The following is a 21,115-nucleotide window of genomic DNA, read 5'->3' on the forward strand; positions in this document are numbered from 1 at the left end:
ACTGGGGTGAGGCCAGGGGCACTGGGGGTGGGGCCGGGGGTACTGGGGGGTGGGGCGGGGACACTGGGGTAGGCCCGGGGGCACTGGGGTGGGGCCGGGGGCACTTGGGTGAAGCCGGGGACACTTGGGTGCCAGTGATCAGAAGCAATTTTGCCAGCCAGTATCTTTGAACACAAGCAAACCAACGGAGAAGTGGTACCAACAGTTCATAGACACAGTTGAAGACAGCAGTGAGGGCTTGAAAGGGGGCATTTCGAACAATAATATAACTTTGACTTTGATTTATTAAAATGTCAGTCACCACCAAAACCTTTGGGAACCTTCCAGTTAGACAAGACAAAACAAAACGCCCCATCCGTCTACCCTTCAGGTTTCCATGGGTGTAGGAGTCTCTAACCCAGAGTTCTTCCAGAGGGCTAGGTCTGCTCTGGCGTCACTGTCACCAGAGAGAGACTTAATGTATCACTGTTCCCAGGTCCCACTTCTTACTGGGAGTCCCAGGCAAGCAATAGTGTATGAATTACCTGGGAGTCGCAGCACAGTGTAGAAATGAAGAACAAAAACAAAGCAAAACGGACCAACAAAGCATCCCCCTCTGCTACGCAACAATGATGGAAGGTTCCGTTAGTCTTTTGTGGCTCTGACGTTCATTGCACACTGATGGAGTTCTGATTCTGCTCAGTCTGTAGTTCACTTTCTACAGCCTGATGGTGCGTGATGGCAGTTACGGGTTGGGCGGTCCTAGACTCTCAGGACTAAGTTTGACACCTTCTGGGCAGTTTGGCTTGGAAATTCTGATGACATTTTAAAACCGTTCTGCAGTTCTTGTTTACAAAGAGGGTTATTATAAAAAGTGGATTTTTCTTTTTGTCCATTTAAGATATTCATCCTCTTTCTATTTATCCCCCATTCAATTCATAATCCTGTTTAGGTCACTATGATTAGTTGCTATGGAAATCGCCTCCTATGGAAATGATGCCAATGTGATTACCGAATATTACTTTTAATGAATAATATCAATAACAGACATCAACCCTTACTCAAAAAAAACTAGGAAATCTAATTAAAAATTTGAAAAAGGATTAATTCTGAAAATTACTAGGTCAACTTTTCTGATAATTTTTGAATCTTCCATCTGCTTTTAAAAATAAGTATTAAACAAATTTCAAGACATTAATCAACTACTTGCCTCCCCGAACTCCAGAGGGCACAATGGAGATTAGCATCACACAGCAAGCTGAGCAATGTGGGACAGTTCATATTCATTTTTCTCACTAATAAGTGTGTGCCTCGCTGATGAGCAGCAAAGTCAACAGGATTTCAGGGCTCATCAAGGAAATGACTCTGAAGAGCAGATTACAAATTCCCGTCAAAGACAAAGAATTTAATATTCTAAAATTTATCCCAGGAATTTAAAAGGTCAAGCCTATAAACCGTCGAGTTAAACAATAGAGGGGAGCCAGCGAACCGTTAGATGAGAATTCCAGAAAGCTGAAGCGGAGATTTTCTTGGGTGGATTCTGTAATTTGCGGTTTGAATAAAACCTTTGAAACATTCCATTAAGTATTAAAACCCTCACAATGAGAATATGGCTTGTATTTAACACATTCTACATTACTAGACGCTCTCTCTCCAAAGGAAACATCAGCGCTTTCTTCTGCCCTACTGCTTATTCACTGCCTGCTACTAACGTAGGAATAAATTAACCCTTCCAACAATTAGGATACTGTCTAGAAACTGCTCTTTTGCTCTGTCGGGGGTTGGGGGATATCATTTATATTCTGGAAATGAGAAGTAAAAGAGAAATTCAATTCTCTATGAAAAGGAGCTTTTTCTATATCTAACAGCTTATTAATGGCTTTATAGAAATTGCTATGGTCTTTACCTATACAATTACATAACATTACCTGCATAATGCCTCCGACCCGAGCTTTTACAGCTCGATTTAGACAAGTATAGTCTGCCTATACTTGTGCTTGCAGCCATGCCCGAGGGTCCAGAATGTCCCTGATGGATTTTTGCCTTGGAGCGGGCACTGGCTTGCCTTCAAAGCTGGTTTTAATGTCCGTGTGCTTATCATCAGCTGAACTGTTTTTCCTGTTAGGGAGAAGTTTGCGAGGGGCAGCCACCGGTTTCTGGAAGTGATGCAGGGATGGTGACAGTCTGGGATCGGAAGGCGAGGCTCCGGAGACACTGGCCTGGGCCTCACTATCCTTGGACTCATCTGTGCCACCCTGCGTCTTCACGCCGAAGGGCGGCTGATCAGTGGGAGGAAGTGGCGCTCGTCTTTTCTTCCTCTTCCCATCCGGGGCTGGTTTGCCCGTGGGGGATAACACTTTCTTCTGGATGACCATTTCATGATTGCCATCAAAGACTGCGGCCCACGGGGGTGGCGTGGATGCTTCATCCCGGCCAATGAGGAACTGCCCATTAGTCTCTCCAATTTTCTTCTGTATTATCTCAGTTAAACTTTCAAGTTTCACAGGTGAATCGATGCCTGCAACAATTTTAAGAAGAAACTTCATGGGATTAAAAAAAATCCAACAGTCATATGTACTTTATCCAAATAAGTTATTATTTTCCAAACCAATATACTACCTATAATGATCATCATGAACTTGGGAGTATGTTAAGTAATGAAAACATTTATTTGTAAAAATAACTGTATCAAGAGGGACCCAAAACAAGGCTATCATGTACTGTACTAGAGATATACATTAGCTATCATATATACAACATACACAGGATATGAAAAATACATAAGCTCACACATAACAGAACACATATGGACACATAAAGTGCTCCTCGAACTCTTTAGCTTAAAGGCTTATTATACAGTAACTTTTCTTAGGCGTAAACTCTTATTTTGCCCACTAGGAATTTTGCTATATAAACAGGGATGGAGGTGATGATGAGTCACTAGTTTTTCCAATAGACCCTTGACGTCTCTGCTAATGGTGAAAGACAAAACAAAAACTGACAAAATCCATCAAAACCAATGCCCCGGGGTAGGAGTCTGAAACCCTCACACTATTTCGATGATAAGGATGCTGGGTAGAAGTTTCACTGGGAAAAATAAGGAAACCGAGATAAATGTCTGCTAATTGGATCTGTGATATTTTAAAGTCATCACTTGGAACCCAAGACTGTAAATACACACACACACACACACACACACACACACCCTTGCAAGTGTATTAGTGGAATAGATGGACACTACTGTCTGCATGAGCTTCTTAGCAACCGTCTCAGAGGCCACCCCACAGAATTAAACACCCTTCCAAGTGTGGGAAAGGGAATCGAAAACTTTAAGAAAGACAACTTTTTTAAGGACTAGATCTCACTAGTTATTTTTGACCAGAGATGAACACTTCCGTTCATTAATATTTCCCTATTAGTAAAAACAACAAAAACACAAACAGAAGCAAAACCCCCCAAACAACCCAGAAGACAACGAGTGCACATGATCATATCTTAGAGCCTATACCTTCCCATTTTTGGACTCTCACACACTAAGTACTTTCTGCTTGATCGTGAGCATCCCAACTATGAAAAATACGCACTCATTAATTTTGTATTAATTCATCTATTAAACATGAGCTCCTTGGTCTATAATCATAGTCTTTTTTTATTATTCAATTTGATTGTGCCCTGAAAATTTTAGCATTTTAATGTCAACAGGCTAAGAGGCTGGGGTGTGGACAATGCTGTTTTTGTCACCCTGCGGCTCAGAAGAGACAAGCCCCACTTACTCATATCGTAGTACACGGAGGTCGCCTCCTTTGTCAGGAACAAAGGTGGTTTCCGTGGTGACATAATCTCAATTTTCATAAGTTCTTCACAACAATGCTTCCATTGGCCTAGGAGAGAAAGAAAGAGCAGGCTAGTTTGAAATATAAATGTGAAGCTATGTATTTCATTTTCCACCAATATCATACAGTAAACTGTGTGTGTGTGTGTGTGTTGAAAATGTATCATATCAGTAAAGCCTAGCTTTCAAGGAGCTTGCATAAAAACCTAGAACAACCCACCGTTTACAAAGAAGCTGACTCTTCATGGTGATTCATTAAAAATTTTAAAAATTAAAATACAGTTCTGGGGAGACACTAAGATCTCCAGGCCATTAGCTGACAATCACATTAGACTTCGTATTCACCGTGAAAGTGTACACGGCCTCTGCTCTACCTTTTAGATGAAAACGTTCAGTATTCAAGACATTTGAAAGACAAAACCCCTTTGAAATCCAGTTGTCAAATGGAAGAAGAAACACAGAACTCAAGTCCTCATATTATATCTTCAATAAGAAGATTTTTAATTAAGAAGTAAGAATTATTTAATAGCTCAACGACTAAGTTAAAGCTTCAGAATGTGGACATCATCAATGCTTATTTTCATTGTTTCACTATTTACACCTTAAGGTTTTCGGACTTCTCTATGGAATAAAAAGAAAGGCTGCTGACTTGCAGTCCTGCCTACCATGTGACTATCCAGTGACATCACAGAAGTCACGAGGCTCACATTGACTTAATTCTTTTCCTTTTTTGAGTAGTCTCAACAATGTATATATTCAATCTGTCCAACATAGTAGTTTTCCATGGCTGAAAATTTTAAAGACATTTCATATTCACTTAATTACATATTCATTTTGTTGTCACGCCATAAGGGTGATAAACGCCTACATTTTGAACCCATTACCATAACTAGTTAAGACACATCAAAAGCCTTGCAGGGTGTTTTATTATGATGCTGATTAGCACCCAGCAAAGCAAAAGGAAATAGTCCCCCAGGACACAGCTGCAAAGGTTCCTCCCCAGGGTCTGATTCCGGACTCTGGAGATGACCTCTTACACACCCGCTTCCTTTTTAGATAAATATGTAAAAGCCAATTTGTTTCTTATTTGTGGCTGTGGGGGAAACATCGTATTTAATGAAAAAGAATGGCTCCTTTTAAATGGGCCAGTATTTCTCTTTCACATTCTTAGACGGTCCACACTGTGATTTCTGTACAGTGATCTCGAGATGAACTGGTTCATAGCTGCTCTAGAAACAGAATGCTAACCATGCTAAAGATAGGAACATAATCCTGTGCCATTGCACAAACTCCTGATGTCAGAGGTGGCTTTACAACTGAAGCATTCTGCGCTGACCACATCTATACACACAGAAATACATGAGAGCCGGCAGGTTAACACAAGGTAAAGATCAGGTAGGGTGCACTGTGTTCACATAATCTGTTTCCCACAATGCTATGCTACCTTATTAGAGTGTGTGTATACATGCACATGCACATGAGAATGTACACACGTGTATGTAAGAACATCCATGTATGTAAGCCCTTGCATGCCGTTGTCCCTGTGAGGGTCGGGGTGACACCTTCCACCGCAGGGATCCTAAGAATGGAACGAACTGAGGTTGTCAGGCTTGGTGGCGAGTGTCGCTACCTGCTGGCATCTCGATGCCTTCATCATACTACTTATTGTTCACATTCCCTATTACAATGGTCTAGCATGCTGAGCTATGCTAACTTGATATTTATAGTAAATATTTGAAAAAAATCATGTCTGCTTAAAATTCACTCTTTGGTCCACCATTCCTAGCTACTGACTATGCAGAACCAGGGTCAAGCCTCTTTTATAAACTCTGAAATACTGAAACAGAAATCATCCCCCTTTTGCCCCTCATCTCCATACCACGGCTATTCTGGCTAAGCACAACTATACCCATCATTGCTTCTTCATGAATCCTGATTAGCTTACTCTCCTCGTCTTCCACTCTTAAGTCAGGCTAAAGAACTGAAATTTGACTCAAATATTAAATTACTCTTATGTTATTCCATTCTTGGTATCTTCTTTGTTTTATACGCCATATTCCAGTCAAAATGAGGAAGGCGTGCTTGTACCTAAGAAAAAGTAGAATAATGAGGCCAGCAAGATGGCTCAGTAGGCAAAGAGGCCCAGCGCTGAGTCCAAAAAAACCTAACCTCGGTCTCCAAAAATCCACATGGGGGAAGGGGAGAAGCAACTCCCACGGACTGTTCTCTGACCTGCATACATGTACTGCCACAAACATATACCTACACACAGCCACAAATGCATACTTACACACATATACACACACACAGAGGCACACACAGGCACATACACAGGCACACAGGTACACACACACACACACACAGACACAAACAGACATACACAGAAGCACAAACAGGTTAATGTGAATTTAAAAATGACAAAAATTAAGGAAGTTAGAGAACTACATTATATAACTCAATATTTTGGGGAGTATAAACACCCCATCTTTGCTTTGTTGCCATACAACGCATAAAACTATAAGAGATTTTGCACTTTCAAATGACAGATTGGCATGACCTGGTTAAAAAAGTGTCAGTCAGCATCAAAGTGACAACATGAGGAGGTACCTAGAAGTGGGCCTTCCCACTCACCCCACTGGCATCCAGACTAGAATGTTCTGGATTAGCCCTTCAGATGCTCCTTCTCCATCACTATGCCCAAAGAGAGCATGGAGTGCCAGAATCATCTCTTAAGATAGCATCTTTGCTTTTTGTAAGTCAGGCTCTCCAAGTCAGAGAGTCTAGGAAAGTGGTCAAATTCTAATTACAACCAGCAAAAGAAAGGAGGCTGTTGACCAGGCCTAGCAGTACATGTTTGTAATCCCAGAGGCGGGAGGATTATAAATGCAAGACTAGCCTGGGCTACAAGTGCTCATCACCACCACTCTCCCTGCATGTCTGCCAAGTCAGCACTCAGGAAGCTGAGGCAGGATCCCAAGTTGGAGGCCAGCCAGCACCCCATGAGACCCAGTCCCAGAAAACCAACACAACAGAATGTAAGTTGTTACTGAGGTCACTCATGCACACACGGTCTGCAGTAACTTAAACTAAAGAAACCCAGGGCAGCTGAAACCTGGAGGAGAACTTAGGCCTTTACCACATGCCTCAGGGTGATGCTTGAGGAAGACACCTTGAAAGACTCCCCCAGTTCAATGCTGCAACCGCAGGCCTCTCTGGCTCTCACTTTTCTCAAGAGTAGAGCCAAGTAGCTTACCTCATGGGGACCTCATGAGAAGGAAACAGGTCCATGGGGCACCCAGCCATATTCATACACATTGTCTGTTCTTGTCTCCTTCCCAACCTTCACCCCGACAGCTGTTGAACTGTACAACAGAGCAGGCCCGGGAAGTGCCGGATGATAGCAGATGCCACCTCTTTACAGTGGTTCAGAAACCACTCCATTGCTGGCACACAGCTCTGTGGCTCAAATCTGTAGCACTCTGTAGCCGGGAAATGCTGGCTGACTCTAACAGGGGCCTTAAATGATCAGAAGCAGCCATTGTCAACTGTTGTGGAATATTAGTTGGAGATGTGTTACACCTGTTTATGCTGTGGAACATTCTGTTTAACGATGCAAACGCTGCATTCTTTCATATCCCATTTTGTTTAACTCTGTGAAGCTGTGTTACTCTGCCTGTCTGAAACATCTGATGGGTCTAATGAAGAGCTCAATAGCTAAAAGCAAGGATAGGCGGGCCTGGCAGGCAGAGAGAATAAATAGGAGGAGAAATCTGGGAAGAGATGATTGAGGAGAGAGAGAAAAAAGGAGAAGCAGGGAGGACACCAGGGGCCAGCCACCCAGCTACACAGCATGCCACAGAGAAAGAAGTAAAGAAGGGTATGTGGAATAGAAAAAGATAAAAGCCCAGAGGTAAAGAAGGTAGAAGGTAGAATTTAAGTTAAGGAAAGCTGGCTAGAAATAAGCCACGCTAAGGCTGGACATTCATACGAAAGAATAAGACTCTGTGATTTATTTGGGAGCTGGGTGGCAAGCCACCAAAGAGCCAAAAGAGTTAAAAAAAAAAAAAGAAAAAAGAAATAACTACAGTCAACAGTCCCCACTTTCAAAACAAAATCACAGATAACATGTAGGCTGCTTGGTTTGTCACTGAGGCCAAGAATCTAACTGTGAGCAAGGCTCCCACGAATGGAGAGTGAAACCTGAGACATATTTTATGCACAGTGCTGGACTGTGCTACTTTGATGGAGAAGGGCGTTCGGGGGGGGGGCGCTAAAACTCATCTCTGGATAAAGCACAAGAAGGTATCACGGCAGATCTGCAGTTAGCAGAAGGTGACTAGAGCTGAGACTCTGGAATATTAGGGTCTCAACAGCTGGAAAAGGTTTGTGGTACATGACCAAGCCTTGAGGGGAAAATGGCCTGGTCCAGATTCTTTATTCTAGTATCTGGACCGCTGCGTGCAGTCTCCCAAGCCTCACGAACACACTACTAGAAAACACAAATATCTACTCACTAAGGTCAAAGAGATGCTGCCGGAGGGCACCCATCCACTCCTGAAGGTCTTCTAGGCTGTCAGCCGCAAAGATGTGAGGCACTGTGCCACCACCAGTAACAGTGTTGGTGACAGAGAAATGATGTATTTTCTTTGCATCCTTGTCCATGGCCTGAATTCTGGTTTCCTAAAAAATTAAGACAAAGTTGTTGGTTCATCTGAGAATGGTTCTGAAACGGTCAAATATTTTATTGCTTAGCTACCACATTTATGCAAATTGTATGTTACAGCTGTTGCTTTGGAATTTAACATATGTCATTTCAAGAATTTTCAGTATTCAAACTGAAATCTAGAATGTACTCAAGAATTTTTTTATTAAAAGAGTTTTGAGCATGCAGTACACATATATGTATATGATATATTCTAAATTACATGTTCTTCGAACATAACTTCCATTAGGATCTCGGCTCCCTGCTTTTTATATACATCTTAAAACTACTGTGAAGCAAATGCAGCATGCCGTGGATTTAATGTGGATTACATATCAATTATATTTTCAACAGTCATAAATTGAATCAGTCAAGTCTCTTTCTTCCTTATTCTAATAGTCATACATATTACAGTGCTAGTGGCTAAAGTAGTAAACATGGAACAATTTTTATAAAACAACAACAACAGGTTTTCTGCATGAAGGTTCATTTCATACGTGGCATTCACTGGTAACGCTCACAGCTCCAGATCCATGAGGTTCACGGACATCCCAATGCTCAAGTTATTCCTTCAATGCTGAATATAACATTCTACCACAAGGGCAATGGTCTCATTCCTGCTGGAAACCTCAATCTTTTTCTGAGTGGCATCAGGTAGGACACTGCCATGACATTCATGGTGTTAGAAGATGGTCCAGAGGCTAGTCCAGAGGTCAGACCCCAAGTCCCATACATGTAAGTAGTAACAACAACTCTGTGTAGTTTAGACTGAAGACTACTGGGGGGATGAATTCTGGAACAAAAGAATCATTTTCCATCATCTGAGGGAATGATGGGGGCCTCTGAGGCAATTTAGGTATTTTTACAAGCACATATAAAAAAACTGGGTGAAGTTAATCTTAATGGCACATTTGATATAAAAATAGATACTTTCTACTATTTTTTCCATTTCCATTCTTCAAAGTCCAGTTTGTAGTTTATATTTTAAGGACATGACTCAACTCTGCCGGTCTCACTTAAGCACCTGTGAATACAGTCCGGTCTGGAGGAAGGCAGTTAAGCTCTCTGCAATGCGAGCAGAATGTTCTGGCCTGTAGCTACAAACACCAATTAGGAGCAGGGAGAAAATAACAGCTCACAATAACTTACACAATCCTGCAATGACCATGATGTGAGAATCGGGGAAGTAATGGGGTTGGAAGGAAAACTTTATGCCCTGAAGAAAGGGTGAATCCTGGCAGCTGAATCCCATCTATATACCATATGAGGAATTCTTTTCTAGAGGACTTGTTCTTCTAGAATCCCCTGGAGAAAACAGCTGAGTGTCTTTGAGTCTTTAGAATAGTCAAAATACAAGGACTGGCGGCTTGGGATGGCTCTGACTTGTAGTCACTGGAAAATCAGGGAGTACAGAAGGTCACTAGATTGTAATGGGACATAGGGTCAACACAATGGTTTTAAAGTGACAAGGTCTTTGTACATTCCTATCTCTAGGTAGTAAATTGTGTGAATTATCTTGTGTTGTAAGATATTTGATCAACTGTGCGAAGATGTGTCTCTGTCCTCCCTTACCAGCCTAAGGCACCTTCTGATTGGTTTAATAAAGAGCTGAACAGCCAATAGCTATGCAGGAGAGGATAGGCAGGACTTCGGGGGCAGAAATAGGAACTATGCATTATGAAACTGAAGAGGAGCAGCCCAAGGTTATTAGAAATTCAACCTCAATTTTACCATTCAAGAATGACCACCAGATGATAGGTACTCCCAAGGCTACTCAGAAGTCAACTGAGAGCCTGTAGAAATGTTAGATTTGAAGAGATTTAAGGAATCAGTAATTTCATATGGTATGCATTCACCTTTTGCGAAGCAGATGTTAAATTCATGGGCCACTTGGAACAGAACAAGACTGGAAATACTTAGTTACAGCAATATTGGATGCTGGTCATTAATTACAATGAAAAACATGGTGGAGAAGAGAATCTAGGGTCATAGAACAACTAAGTAAGGCTAGAGGTATTGAAATTTCCCAAGAACAGCTTCTCGGTGAAGGCCAGTATGCTGATAGGCAGAGACAGTCTGCATTTGATGATCACATCTTGGTTCTATGCTGTATAGCAGCTTTGAATACTTGAGACAGGTTGAAGAATCAGGAAAGAGGACTGAGTCATTTACTAAAATTATACAGGGACCAATAGAAGCCTACACTGATTTTTTTTTTAACAAAGTTTGACTTTAGCTGTAATTAAAATGATATCAGATGCAGAAGTTAGACAAATACTAATTGACTCCTTGGCTTTTGAAAATGCTAATTCAGAATGCAAAAGGGTGATTAGGGCTTTAAAGGCAATATCAGCACCAACAGATGAATGGTTCCAAAATACAGTCAATATTGGATCTCACATTTATGATATTTGGATAGGAGAAGTGATTTCTAAAAATTTTAATAAAAATAAAAAGGTTAGATGTTTTAACTGTGGTAAACCAGGTCATCTGAAAAGGGATTACAGGCAAGGCATTCCCTAGGAACAATGCAGTCTTCTGGGTATATGCAGAAGGTGTGGCAAAAGCAGGCATTGGATTAATGAATGCAGACTGGACAGGCAAGGTAACCCTTTGCCATCACAAAACACCTTAGAGGCCCCCTCGCATGCCCCAGTGACAAATTTGGTTCAATCATTCCCTGTCAGCATCAGGGAAATTCCTTCAAAGAGCAATTAAAAGACTTAATGCTTGCTGTGAAAAACCATACTGTTCTAGATGACAGAACAGCTTCGGTAGATTAAAAAAATTCAGAGGAGACCATAAAACAAGTATTTTGTCAAGCTTCTATAAATGATCAAAGACCAAAGCCAAAAAATACAAATATGGGGCATTGTGACTGAAGGTTTATTAAACACAGGCATGGATGTAACATAATTTCACCAAAATCTTGGCATCCAGATTGGCCTCTTCAGGAGATGAATATTCAGTTTCTAGGGATTGGTACTTTAACTCAGGTAAAACAAAGTACAAGACAGGTTGAGTGTATAGGGCCAGAAGGACAGATAGGAAAATTAAAACCACATATGGCTAACATAGCAATGAATTTATGGGGGTGAGATTTGTTGCAGCAACGGAAAACACAGATTAACATTCTTCCAATCTCAGAAACAAACCAGAAAACAACATATGCTTCTGAGGAAAATACTAAAATGTGATCTCAAGAACAGTCACTCACTGACTGTTCAGGTTGTACGTAAGCAGGTGACAACAGCTGCTGATCTTTCAAAGGCACCGACAGCCCTATCTTTAAAATGGTTAACTGACAAATCTGTATGGGTGGAAAAATGGCCTTTGACATCAGAAAAATTCCAGGCACTAGAACAGCTGGTATAGGAGCAGCTAAGTGCTCAACATACTGAAGAATCGACCAGTCCTTGGAATTCTCCTAATTTGTCATTAAAAAGAAATCTGGAAAATGGAGATATAAGAGCCATAAATAAGGTGATCCAGGCCATGGGCTCCTTACAGCTTAGAATTCTCTTGCCTTCTCAATTATCTAAAAGATGGCCTATTATAGTGATTGATTTAAAAGACTGTTTTTTTACTATACCTTTACAAGAACAGGACAGAGGAAAAAATTGCCTTCTCGGTGCTTTCTTTTATAATTCCCAGCCTATTAAAATATATCAGTATAAAATTCTTCCACATTGATGATATTAACAGCCCTACCTTGTGTTAATATTTTGTACAGCAACCATTGACAATAATTTGCAAACAGTTTCCTCAGTATATAATTTACCATTATATGGATGATATCTTATTAGCTGATTTAGACTAGATACCCTAGGAAAAAATGTTTGAAGAGGTTAAAAAAAATTTTGCCTTGATGGGGATTACAAATTGCTCCTGAAAAAAATACAAAGAGGAGATTCTATTAATTACCTAGGATATAAGATAGATTTACAGAAAATTCAATCACAGAAAGTACAAATCAGGAGACATCAATTATGAACTCTTAGAGATTTTCAAAAATTGCTGGAAGATATTAACTGGCTATGGCCCACAACTGGATTGACAGCTCAAGAACTAAGTAATTTATTTCAAACCTTACAAGGTGACAAGGACTTAAATAGCTCAAGAAAATTATCAGCTGAGGCTGAAAGGGAATTGGCTTTGGTAGAAGAGAAATTGCAGGCGCACATGTGGATCTCCTGGATCCAGCAATTGATTGTGTCCTGGTCATACTACCTTCTATGCATTCTCCTACAGAAATTCTTATGCAGGGAGAAGATAATAGCTTGGAATGGATATATTCAAAATATTCATTAAAAAATTAAAGACATATGTAGAAAAGGTTTCTGAATTGATCGTGAAAGGAAAACTGAGACTTGGTCAATTATCAGGAATAGACCCAACAGAAATTGTGGTATCTTTTACTAATGTTGAAATTGCCTCATTATGGATAGAAAAATGAACACTGGCAGAGCTTCTAATAATTTCTTTGGAGAGGTTAACAACAAATATCCCCAAAGCATGTGACTTCAATATGTATAAACTAATTGTATTCTTCTTCACATTGTATGAGGAACACCAATTTCTGGAGCCCCTACATTCTATACTGATGCAAATAAATCAGGAAAGGCAGACTCATAAGTCAGGAAAAAAATAAGTAAAGTGGCTCAAAGCCCTCATGATTCTGTTCAAAAGTCAATACTATTCTCATGATGTTATTAGATTTTCCGGAACCTCTTAATATAGTTACCGACTCTCGATATGGAGGAAGCACACATCCATAGAACAAGTATGCCACCTCTAAACTGTGTGGGGCATGGTCATCGATTAAGTAAAACATCAGGCATGGCCAATACCGGTCTGAAATAGTTACTTTCAATTTTTGTCAACAGCATCAGATATAAACTCCTTCAGGAAACGGTTACTAAATAAACAGCTGTTTTTGGCTATATTTAATCAAGGGCAAATAAGTAGTTGACAGGGTTCAGACATTACAACGACTAGCACAAACAGGAAAACATACCACACAATCTTTGGTAACTGGGCTTTCTAAAGCTCTGAATAAACAGAAGCATTTCCAAGACAATTCAATATAAGCTATCACACCAAGCGGAGTTACTGACTGGTTCGGCACAGATACACCATTGAAATGACTGGTTTATAGTATTTAAATCAACACAGACTGCTCATCCCCAAGGCTCTTGTCTCTTCCCCACCCCACCAGCCACGGACGAAGCGTCGGCTAATAAAGCGCTTTCTGCAGTGTCCAGGGGACTGCTGTAAAGTGCCCGTCACTGAGTGTCTTGCTCAACAACATTCAGACTGAAGTTTTTGAAGTTGGAGCAATCACTTTGAAGTAAATCACCCTTTCAAAGTTGGATGGAAAGGAGGTGGGGAATAGCTTTTAGGCTTTTCTTCCCTTAATGTGACCATTTCCACAGATGGCTCCCTATGAAAATTAATGAGCCAACTTGGCCTTTCAGGAAATGCTATTTAGAAAGGACAAGAATTACAGTCAGAGAGCAGCCCTGCAATCCAAGCGGAGAACTGTAATGGGGGAGCTGCCGCGGCTACCTAACTTAGCTGCTCTCATCACCTCCATGGAGGCGTCAGACAAAACTGCTTTTTGGACATCACGAGAGAAAGTAACCAGGAGAAATCTACCATGTCTTTTAAAGCCAAGTAATTAGACGGATACGGAAAAAAAAAGTGTGAGTTTATCACACTATGAGACAGAATGAGGAGGGGCTGGGGAAACCATCCATATTCCCCAGGCCAGCATGGCATCAGAGCGACACTTACTTCTTGCCTGGGAAATAAAAGCCAATCGAGATATGGCCCTGTCCTGAAAACACAAGCTAAGAGGCCATTTGAGGCAATCCCAGGGAAATTTAAGAATGAACGGTATGTTGAATGACACCGTTACATGTCTCAGGTGTTACGGCAGCAGCATGATCCCACAGGCAGGCATCAAAGAGCAGTTTTAGAAGTGCTTTGCATGTTCCTTGGTGGGGAATGCCAGTCTTGTTCAAATACACTGGCAGAGACACTACACCAAAGAATACAGTACAAACACCCCGGTTCTGTCCAATCTAGGCATTGGGTGCAAGGCTGGGCACTGTAGTTTTTCTCTCAACTTCTCTGCATATTTGAATAACTTTCTGATTGATAAAAACCGAATGAACAATGACATACCTATTGTGTTTTAGGGAGTGGCAATATGTCTAGCACAGCAGGACAGATCTGAATGCCTAGATCAATGGCACTTAACTCTGAGTGGGAAGTTCTGAGGTGAAGGGGAGAGCTGCAGAAGAAAGAGCGTCCAGAGAACACTTCTGAGACTAAGTTCCGGTGTGAGCGTACTGAAATGGCCCATGTCTAGTATTTAAGTCAAAACACACTGCTGATCTCAAAGACTCAAACCTCTCTCCCACCCTAGGGGCAATGGATAAAGCTTTCAGTTAATAAAGTAGTTTCAGGTGTGTAGAGGTCAAATGTCATCTGAGCTTCCTCGGGGTCTAAGGCCAAATCGACACAAATTCCTGGATAAATAATCTCCCTGAGAACATAAATGGTGAGCTGGGCAGAAGCATGGGCCTCGCCAGGCATGAAGACTCCTGGCGCCCCTCTAACGTGCTGGTGGACTACAGCATCGCCAGCCACTTGGGCTATCCGACCCATCAACTGGGAAGATGGCAGCTCAGTCAGAAGGCAAACACCGCTGCCATTCTGCTGGAAGGACATCTCCACCCTCAGACAGGGAGTGTAGAAGCACTGACTGTGGTAACCTGAGCTTCAGCCCACAACCCTCATAATCCGGGTGGGAAAGACGGGGTGCAGGTTTGCACAGTCACCTGTTGCTTCCAGCTTGTGTTCAGAGCTACGTTTCACTTTGAAACCCCATTCAGAAGGGGCGTGGGGACAGGAAAAATCTTTCCAAACCTATGGAGCAGTGTCATCTATCAAGAAATAAAACAGAATGAATAAAAATAATCCAGCTCATGGATTTAATCTCTTCCTACCTTCTTCGAAAAGAGTAAGTCACCTAATGTCCCTTACTAGGCTGGCAAGTTCTGCGCTTGTCAAGCAGAGATAATACACCTGCAGAAGGGGGTTGCCAGCTCTACCCTAGAGCTGAGATAAGCTGAGCTGACAAATATAAAACCCTTTCTTCAATAAGCAAATGAGTTTTAGAATGTCACTTTCAAGGGCGGGGGATGGGTCAGCATCAGGGGAGTGCCTACCATACAGTCACGAGGACAAGGTCCCAGAACCCACTTCATAGCCAGGTGTCCTGTGAAAGCCTGGAACTCTAGCCCCAAGGGATCGGATGCTTTCTAGACACCATGATTTTACATGGGCCTGCACATGCATAAACATGGATGCAATAAACACCCCACTTGGCAAGAGAGGGGAAGCTCAGACTGTCATGAGAGAAACTCAGTCTATCCAGTGCTCACTCACTTCCCTGCAGAATTTTAGGCAAAGAAGGTGCACCTGGGTTACAAGTGCTTTGTCGCGACAAGTCTGGATAAAGACCCGTGGCAGACTGTCCACTGGGAAGGTATAAGTACAGCGCACACCCTCACATGTTCAAAGCACACTGCCAGTCTTTCCTGGGCCAGCAGAGGTACGGACAGCTGGCCGTTCATCCCATGAGAAAGACTCATTTAAATACTAAATAGAAAGAATATCGCCATAACCTGGGCTGAATATATATATTTATGTATCATCCCTTAAATTCATGAAAAATGTCTTTAGAAAAAAAGAGTTTAAAAGTTTATTTTTATTCATTTGTCTCTGTGTGTATATCATGTGTATGAGCATGCCCTCAAGGGGCCAGAAGAGGGTATTGGATCCCCTGGAGTTGGAGTTACAGGTGGTTGGTGAACTGCCTGATGTGGGTGCTGGGAACTGAACTCAGACCCTGTGCAAGGCAGAAAGTCATCCCAACCAATGAGCCAAGTCTCTAGCTCCCAGAATCATATCAATATGGGGTCATACTCTGGGCTGTAAAAGCCGCCTGCTAGGATACACTTCCACCATTATGTGTTCTTAGGGAAAAGATGCTATTCTGTTCCATCAGTGACCCCAACCACACAAAGAAAGAGAACATCCAGTTAATGGCCCGTCTCCCAAGTCCTTTCCTCATATTCCCTATGGCATCCAGGACGTCAAGAACATACATGAACATAAACGTCATGAACCGCTACACTCTTGGCAATACGGCATCTCAAATGCTAAGGCTATTGCACAGTGGTGCGGTGCTTATCGCGGAACGTAAGGCCACTCACCTTGCCAATGGAAACCACCAGGGTTGGCTCCACTTTAGCTTCAATTTCTTCTGGTCCATAGTAACAGTGGAGTTTACCCCCTCTCAGAGCACAGTACAGCCTTCTCCAGCCAACCAGGCCTTTTACTGTTTGCTAGGGAGGGAAAAAAAAAGTCAAGAAACCACCAATTTCAATCACTACCACCTTAATTCTAAACCCAGCTCAGTATTTACATAAGCAGTTAAGGCTTTAGAACTTTAAAATGTGACAGAATTCACCATTCATTGGCTCGACGGTAAGCCTGAGTACCCCAAATCCAAGAGCAGGGAAGCCTGGGATTCTCAGAAGCATTAGGTGAAATGAAGGTAATTATTACCACACAATTTTACACATGCAAAATCATAAATCAACACAGATTTGGAAAAGCTAGTCTATTAAAACCTAGTGCTCAGAATTACACAGCAATTCATCAAAGGACTTGGGGAAATTATAAAAATAACTCTCTCTACACTGAAAATAATTTCCCTTCACTTCTTGCAGAACACTAGAAAAACGGTGACTACCTGGTAAGAATGCAAATTTTCTTTCCTCCTAATGGAATCTTTCAAGAAAAAAGCTATTGATTCATCGAAGTCCACAATTAATTATTTACTGAATATAAATAACTACGGCTATAAATAAATCAGGAGTAGGTCGCACAGAGGCAGCTTTGGAAGCCCAGCGGTCCAAACTGTGCCAAATGCTGTCCGCCAGAAGGGACTTTATGTGAAAGGTGTTGGGCAGCCAGAGTCAGTTTCCATAAGACAACCGCTGCCACGATCCTGCGCCTGTGCCTGTGGGATGGGGAGCCAGAGGGATCTGGAGGGGCGGCCCCACAGTGAGCCAGACTTCAGCAGGCCCTCCCCATAGCCGCTCTCCACAGTCACACCCCGTGCCTTCCGCAGCTCATGTCCAGCAACATTAACAAAAGCTAACACTTCCAGCAAGGCCACTGGAGAAAATGTCTGTTAAGAGTCCGCTTGGCACTCCACAGCTGAAGGATATATGAAGTCCTCTACCTGCTCAGTAAGGAATCCCGCAAATGCATCTTCAGTCATACAAGCTGGCTGGGCCACTAACCGGCAGCACACATTGCCGTACAAGGGAAGCCAAAAGGAACGGTCCTCTGTTTAAAGAAGAAAGGGGGGGAACAAGTTATAAATATACACTTAAGGTTGTTACACATTCCAGAATTTTCCTTTCTTTTTTTCTCCCTTCATGCGGTAACAGATTTTAAAGTTAATTTTACATAAAGGCGCATCTGCCCGAACTCCGATGGCATACTAAAGGACTTCAGAAGCGATTGTTCCTGGGGATGCTTCAGTGACACAGAAAACGGTCTAATAAAGTGATTTGTGGCATCAAGCAGGATGGAGAGGGACAGAAGGAGTGGGGAAGGGAGGAGGGAGAGGAGGTTGGCCAGCATAAGGCAGCAGAGCTTCTGCGATGTCCACACCAAGAGCTTCAGGGGCGTGAGCACAAGGCGGAGCTTAGACAGGTCTGTCTGGTCTGGGAAGAGCAGAATGAGAAAACACGCCCGAAGTGAAGCCACGAAGGGTGGCCAGATGTTAGGAGTCACAACCAAGCTGAATAAAGAGAGTGGCCACGTTCCATGGGTGGCCCAGCCACCGGGGGCAATGAGAAGACACCAAGTAGTGACAGTGAGCTCCAAACGAGAGGAAGTCTCTTCACAGTTTGAGATTATTTTTAACCATTCTTTCAAAAAAGAAAAAAAAAGCCCACACGATGGCATTCCTTCCATGTAGGATGTATTACATACATCTCTCCTACCCATATAGAAGGAAAACACTGGATAATTTATTCTGTTCACCAGGGTGTAAACAGTTATCCAGTACATGCCCTTCGCCTCAGGCTGTCCCAAACGGAAAAGGATTTTAGAACGCTGTCTGCATTCTGTTAGCTAGTTGTTGGCTGCAATTCTTATTTAGGAACAAGGGGAAAAAATACTGGTTTGGGTAAGAATACAGCTCCTTAGCGTTCTAGTTTGCCCTCCACTGCTGTGATAAGCACCACGACCAAAAGCAATTCAGAGAGGATAGGCTCGTTTCAGGTCCTTCATTGAGGGAAGTCAGAGGAGGAACTCAGGGCAGGAACCCGGAGGGATGTTGCCTACCAGCTTGCTCTCTGACTCCTGCTCAGCTAGGGGTTTCTTACACAGCCCAGAGCCACCTGCCTAGGGATTGCATTACCTGCAGTGGACCAAACCTTCCTATGTCAATTAGCAATCAAGAAAATGCTCTGCAAACATGCCCACAGGCAGCTCTTCACTGAGGTTTTCTCTCTCTCTTCCTACGTCTGCCAAGATGGTATCGGAAACCAACCAGTGCACAGAGCGTATACTAAGATACACGGTGGCCAAAGTTTAGTTGGCTCAAGCGGGGGGGGGACCCAGTCTAAATAAAGAGCACAAAGTAAAACTAAAAGGCGTCAACAACTTCCCCATGCATCAGTAGTCCACTACAGGCTACCACATAACATAGCTTCTGGGACTAATCCAGTCTGTTTTTATAAGGCCTTAGTAAAGGCGACCTGGTAGCATATACCCATCTACACAAAACACACAGTGATTCCAAAGTACAGACACAAGGCAATAAATGGGAGTCGCCTTTTCTACAATAAGCAGTAAACAAAATAAAAACTCTACAATGCCAAGTGTCTGGGTAGCACATAAATTTCTTCTATATAGGAATTTCAAATTTATGAATGGCTTATGTAGTAAATATCTGTAAGTTGCTTATTTTTTTAAGTTAGAATGTAATTCCTCATGACACGGAATCATAAATGATTAGATTCTCAGACAAGTCCATAACGTTTGTGCAATCAATAATGTATTTGAACCTAACATACCGCATAATAACGTGCATCTCATAAAATGAGCTCAGATTTCATGTAAGGGAGCAGATTTCCCGTAGCATCCTTGAGAGGGGATGCTGGATGCAGAATTCCTTCCCGCAGCATCCTTTAGAGGGGATGACTGATGAAGAATCCCTTCCTGCAGCATCCTTGAGAGGGGATGCCAGGTACAGAATTCCCTCCTGCAGCAACCTTGAGAGGGGATGACTGATGCAGAATCTCTTCCTGCAGCATCTTTGAGAGGGGATACTGGATGCAGAATCCCTTCCTGCAGCATCCTTGAAAGAGGATGCTGGATGCAGAATCCCTTCCTATCACATCCTGGAAAGGGGATGCAGGTGCAGAATCCCTCTCTGCATAATCCTTGAGATGGGATGCAGGTTTAGAATCACTTCCTGCAGCATCCTTGAGAAGGGGTACTGGATGCAGAATATTTGGATGCAGATATTGGGTCCCCAGCTCCTTATACTCCATTACTGCTACTTCTTACCTGCTGCTTCTATCGCTCCAGACTACTGATGAATGGAACAGTCACAGCTTCTCTAGGTCTCTCATAAGAAAGAGGGCCTCCAGGCCACTCAACATCTGCACATTAACTTCTACACCTACCCAGGTTGGTGGCACACACCTTTAATCCCAGCACTGGGGAGGCAGAGGCAGGCAGATCTCTGTGAGTTCGAGGCCAGCCTGGTCTACAAAGCAAGTTCCAGGATAGGCTCCAAAGCTACACAGAGAAACCCTATCTCAAAAAATGAAAAAAATTTTCTACACTTAAAAACACCACTTGTCCTAGGCAGAGTTGTTATGTGTATAATACATTTGGCATCAACCATGTGCCTGGCTCATGCCAGCCTCTCTGATCACATCCCAGGACAGCCTCACTCCCACAGTCCACTCTGTCCATGTCTCAAGGCCACTCTCAATCTCTGTGCTCAAAAAATTTGTCAAAATACTTAATCATTCCTTTCTAACCAAGGGGCACACGAGGACAGGGTGGACAGGAAATGAAAAGTGCCAACTATGTCCCATAAAAATGGCTTTCAAAAGTGAAGCCGAAAGTCCCAGCCCTGCCCCCCAAAAAAAACTTCCCAAAAGGAACTTTAAGGACTGTGTTTTAAGAAAGGAAGCAATAACAAATTCAAGATATGAAAATCAAGTAGTCCCTATGGACACTTAGAACATGGGGTAAGGCTGGATCAACAGTCGAAGCCAAAGTATCCCGTGAAATTTAAAAACAAACAGAATTATGTTCTACAACAAGAACACACCGATTAAGGGAATGGAGCCTAACTGTTCCAAAGTTTTTACACTGTCTGGGAAAAAGAGAAAACAAGCTCTTACTGTTTGCTTTGGTGATTACAATTTAAGGGTAATTTCTAAGCCATTACAACATAATGTATAATTTTACCAACAGAGGAAAAT

At 42.4% G+C, this 21,115-nt stretch overlaps 1 protein-coding gene across 6 annotated transcripts in view; it reads right to left on the minus strand.

The window, feature by feature from the left end:
- Positions 1-266: 266 nt before the first annotated feature.
- Rtkn2 (rhotekin 2) overlaps positions 267-21,115 on the minus strand; it is a 63,460-nt gene continuing 42,611 nt past the window's right edge. For all 6 annotated transcript variants that reach the window (XM_013113844.3, XM_013113843.3, XM_040732183.1 and 3 more), the window contains 5 exons: positions 17,839-17,945; positions 16,802-16,933; positions 8,326-8,491; positions 3,753-3,860; positions 267-2,497 (listed from right to left, as the gene is read on the minus strand). In XM_013113844.3, the coding sequence (XP_012969298.1) occupies positions 1,965-2,497; positions 3,753-3,860; positions 8,326-8,491; positions 16,802-16,933; positions 17,839-17,945 (1,046 nt within the window). In that variant the 3' untranslated portion in view covers positions 267-1,964. The remainder of the gene's footprint in view (positions 2,498-3,752; positions 3,861-8,325; positions 8,492-16,801; positions 16,934-17,838; positions 17,946-21,115) is intronic.

The sequence above is a fragment of the Mesocricetus auratus genome, unplaced genomic scaffold, assembly GCF_017639785.1.
Source record: "Mesocricetus auratus isolate SY011 unplaced genomic scaffold, BCM_Maur_2.0 Super-Scaffold_100027, whole genome shotgun sequence".
NCBI lineage: Eukaryota > Metazoa > Chordata > Mammalia > Rodentia > Cricetidae > Mesocricetus > Mesocricetus auratus.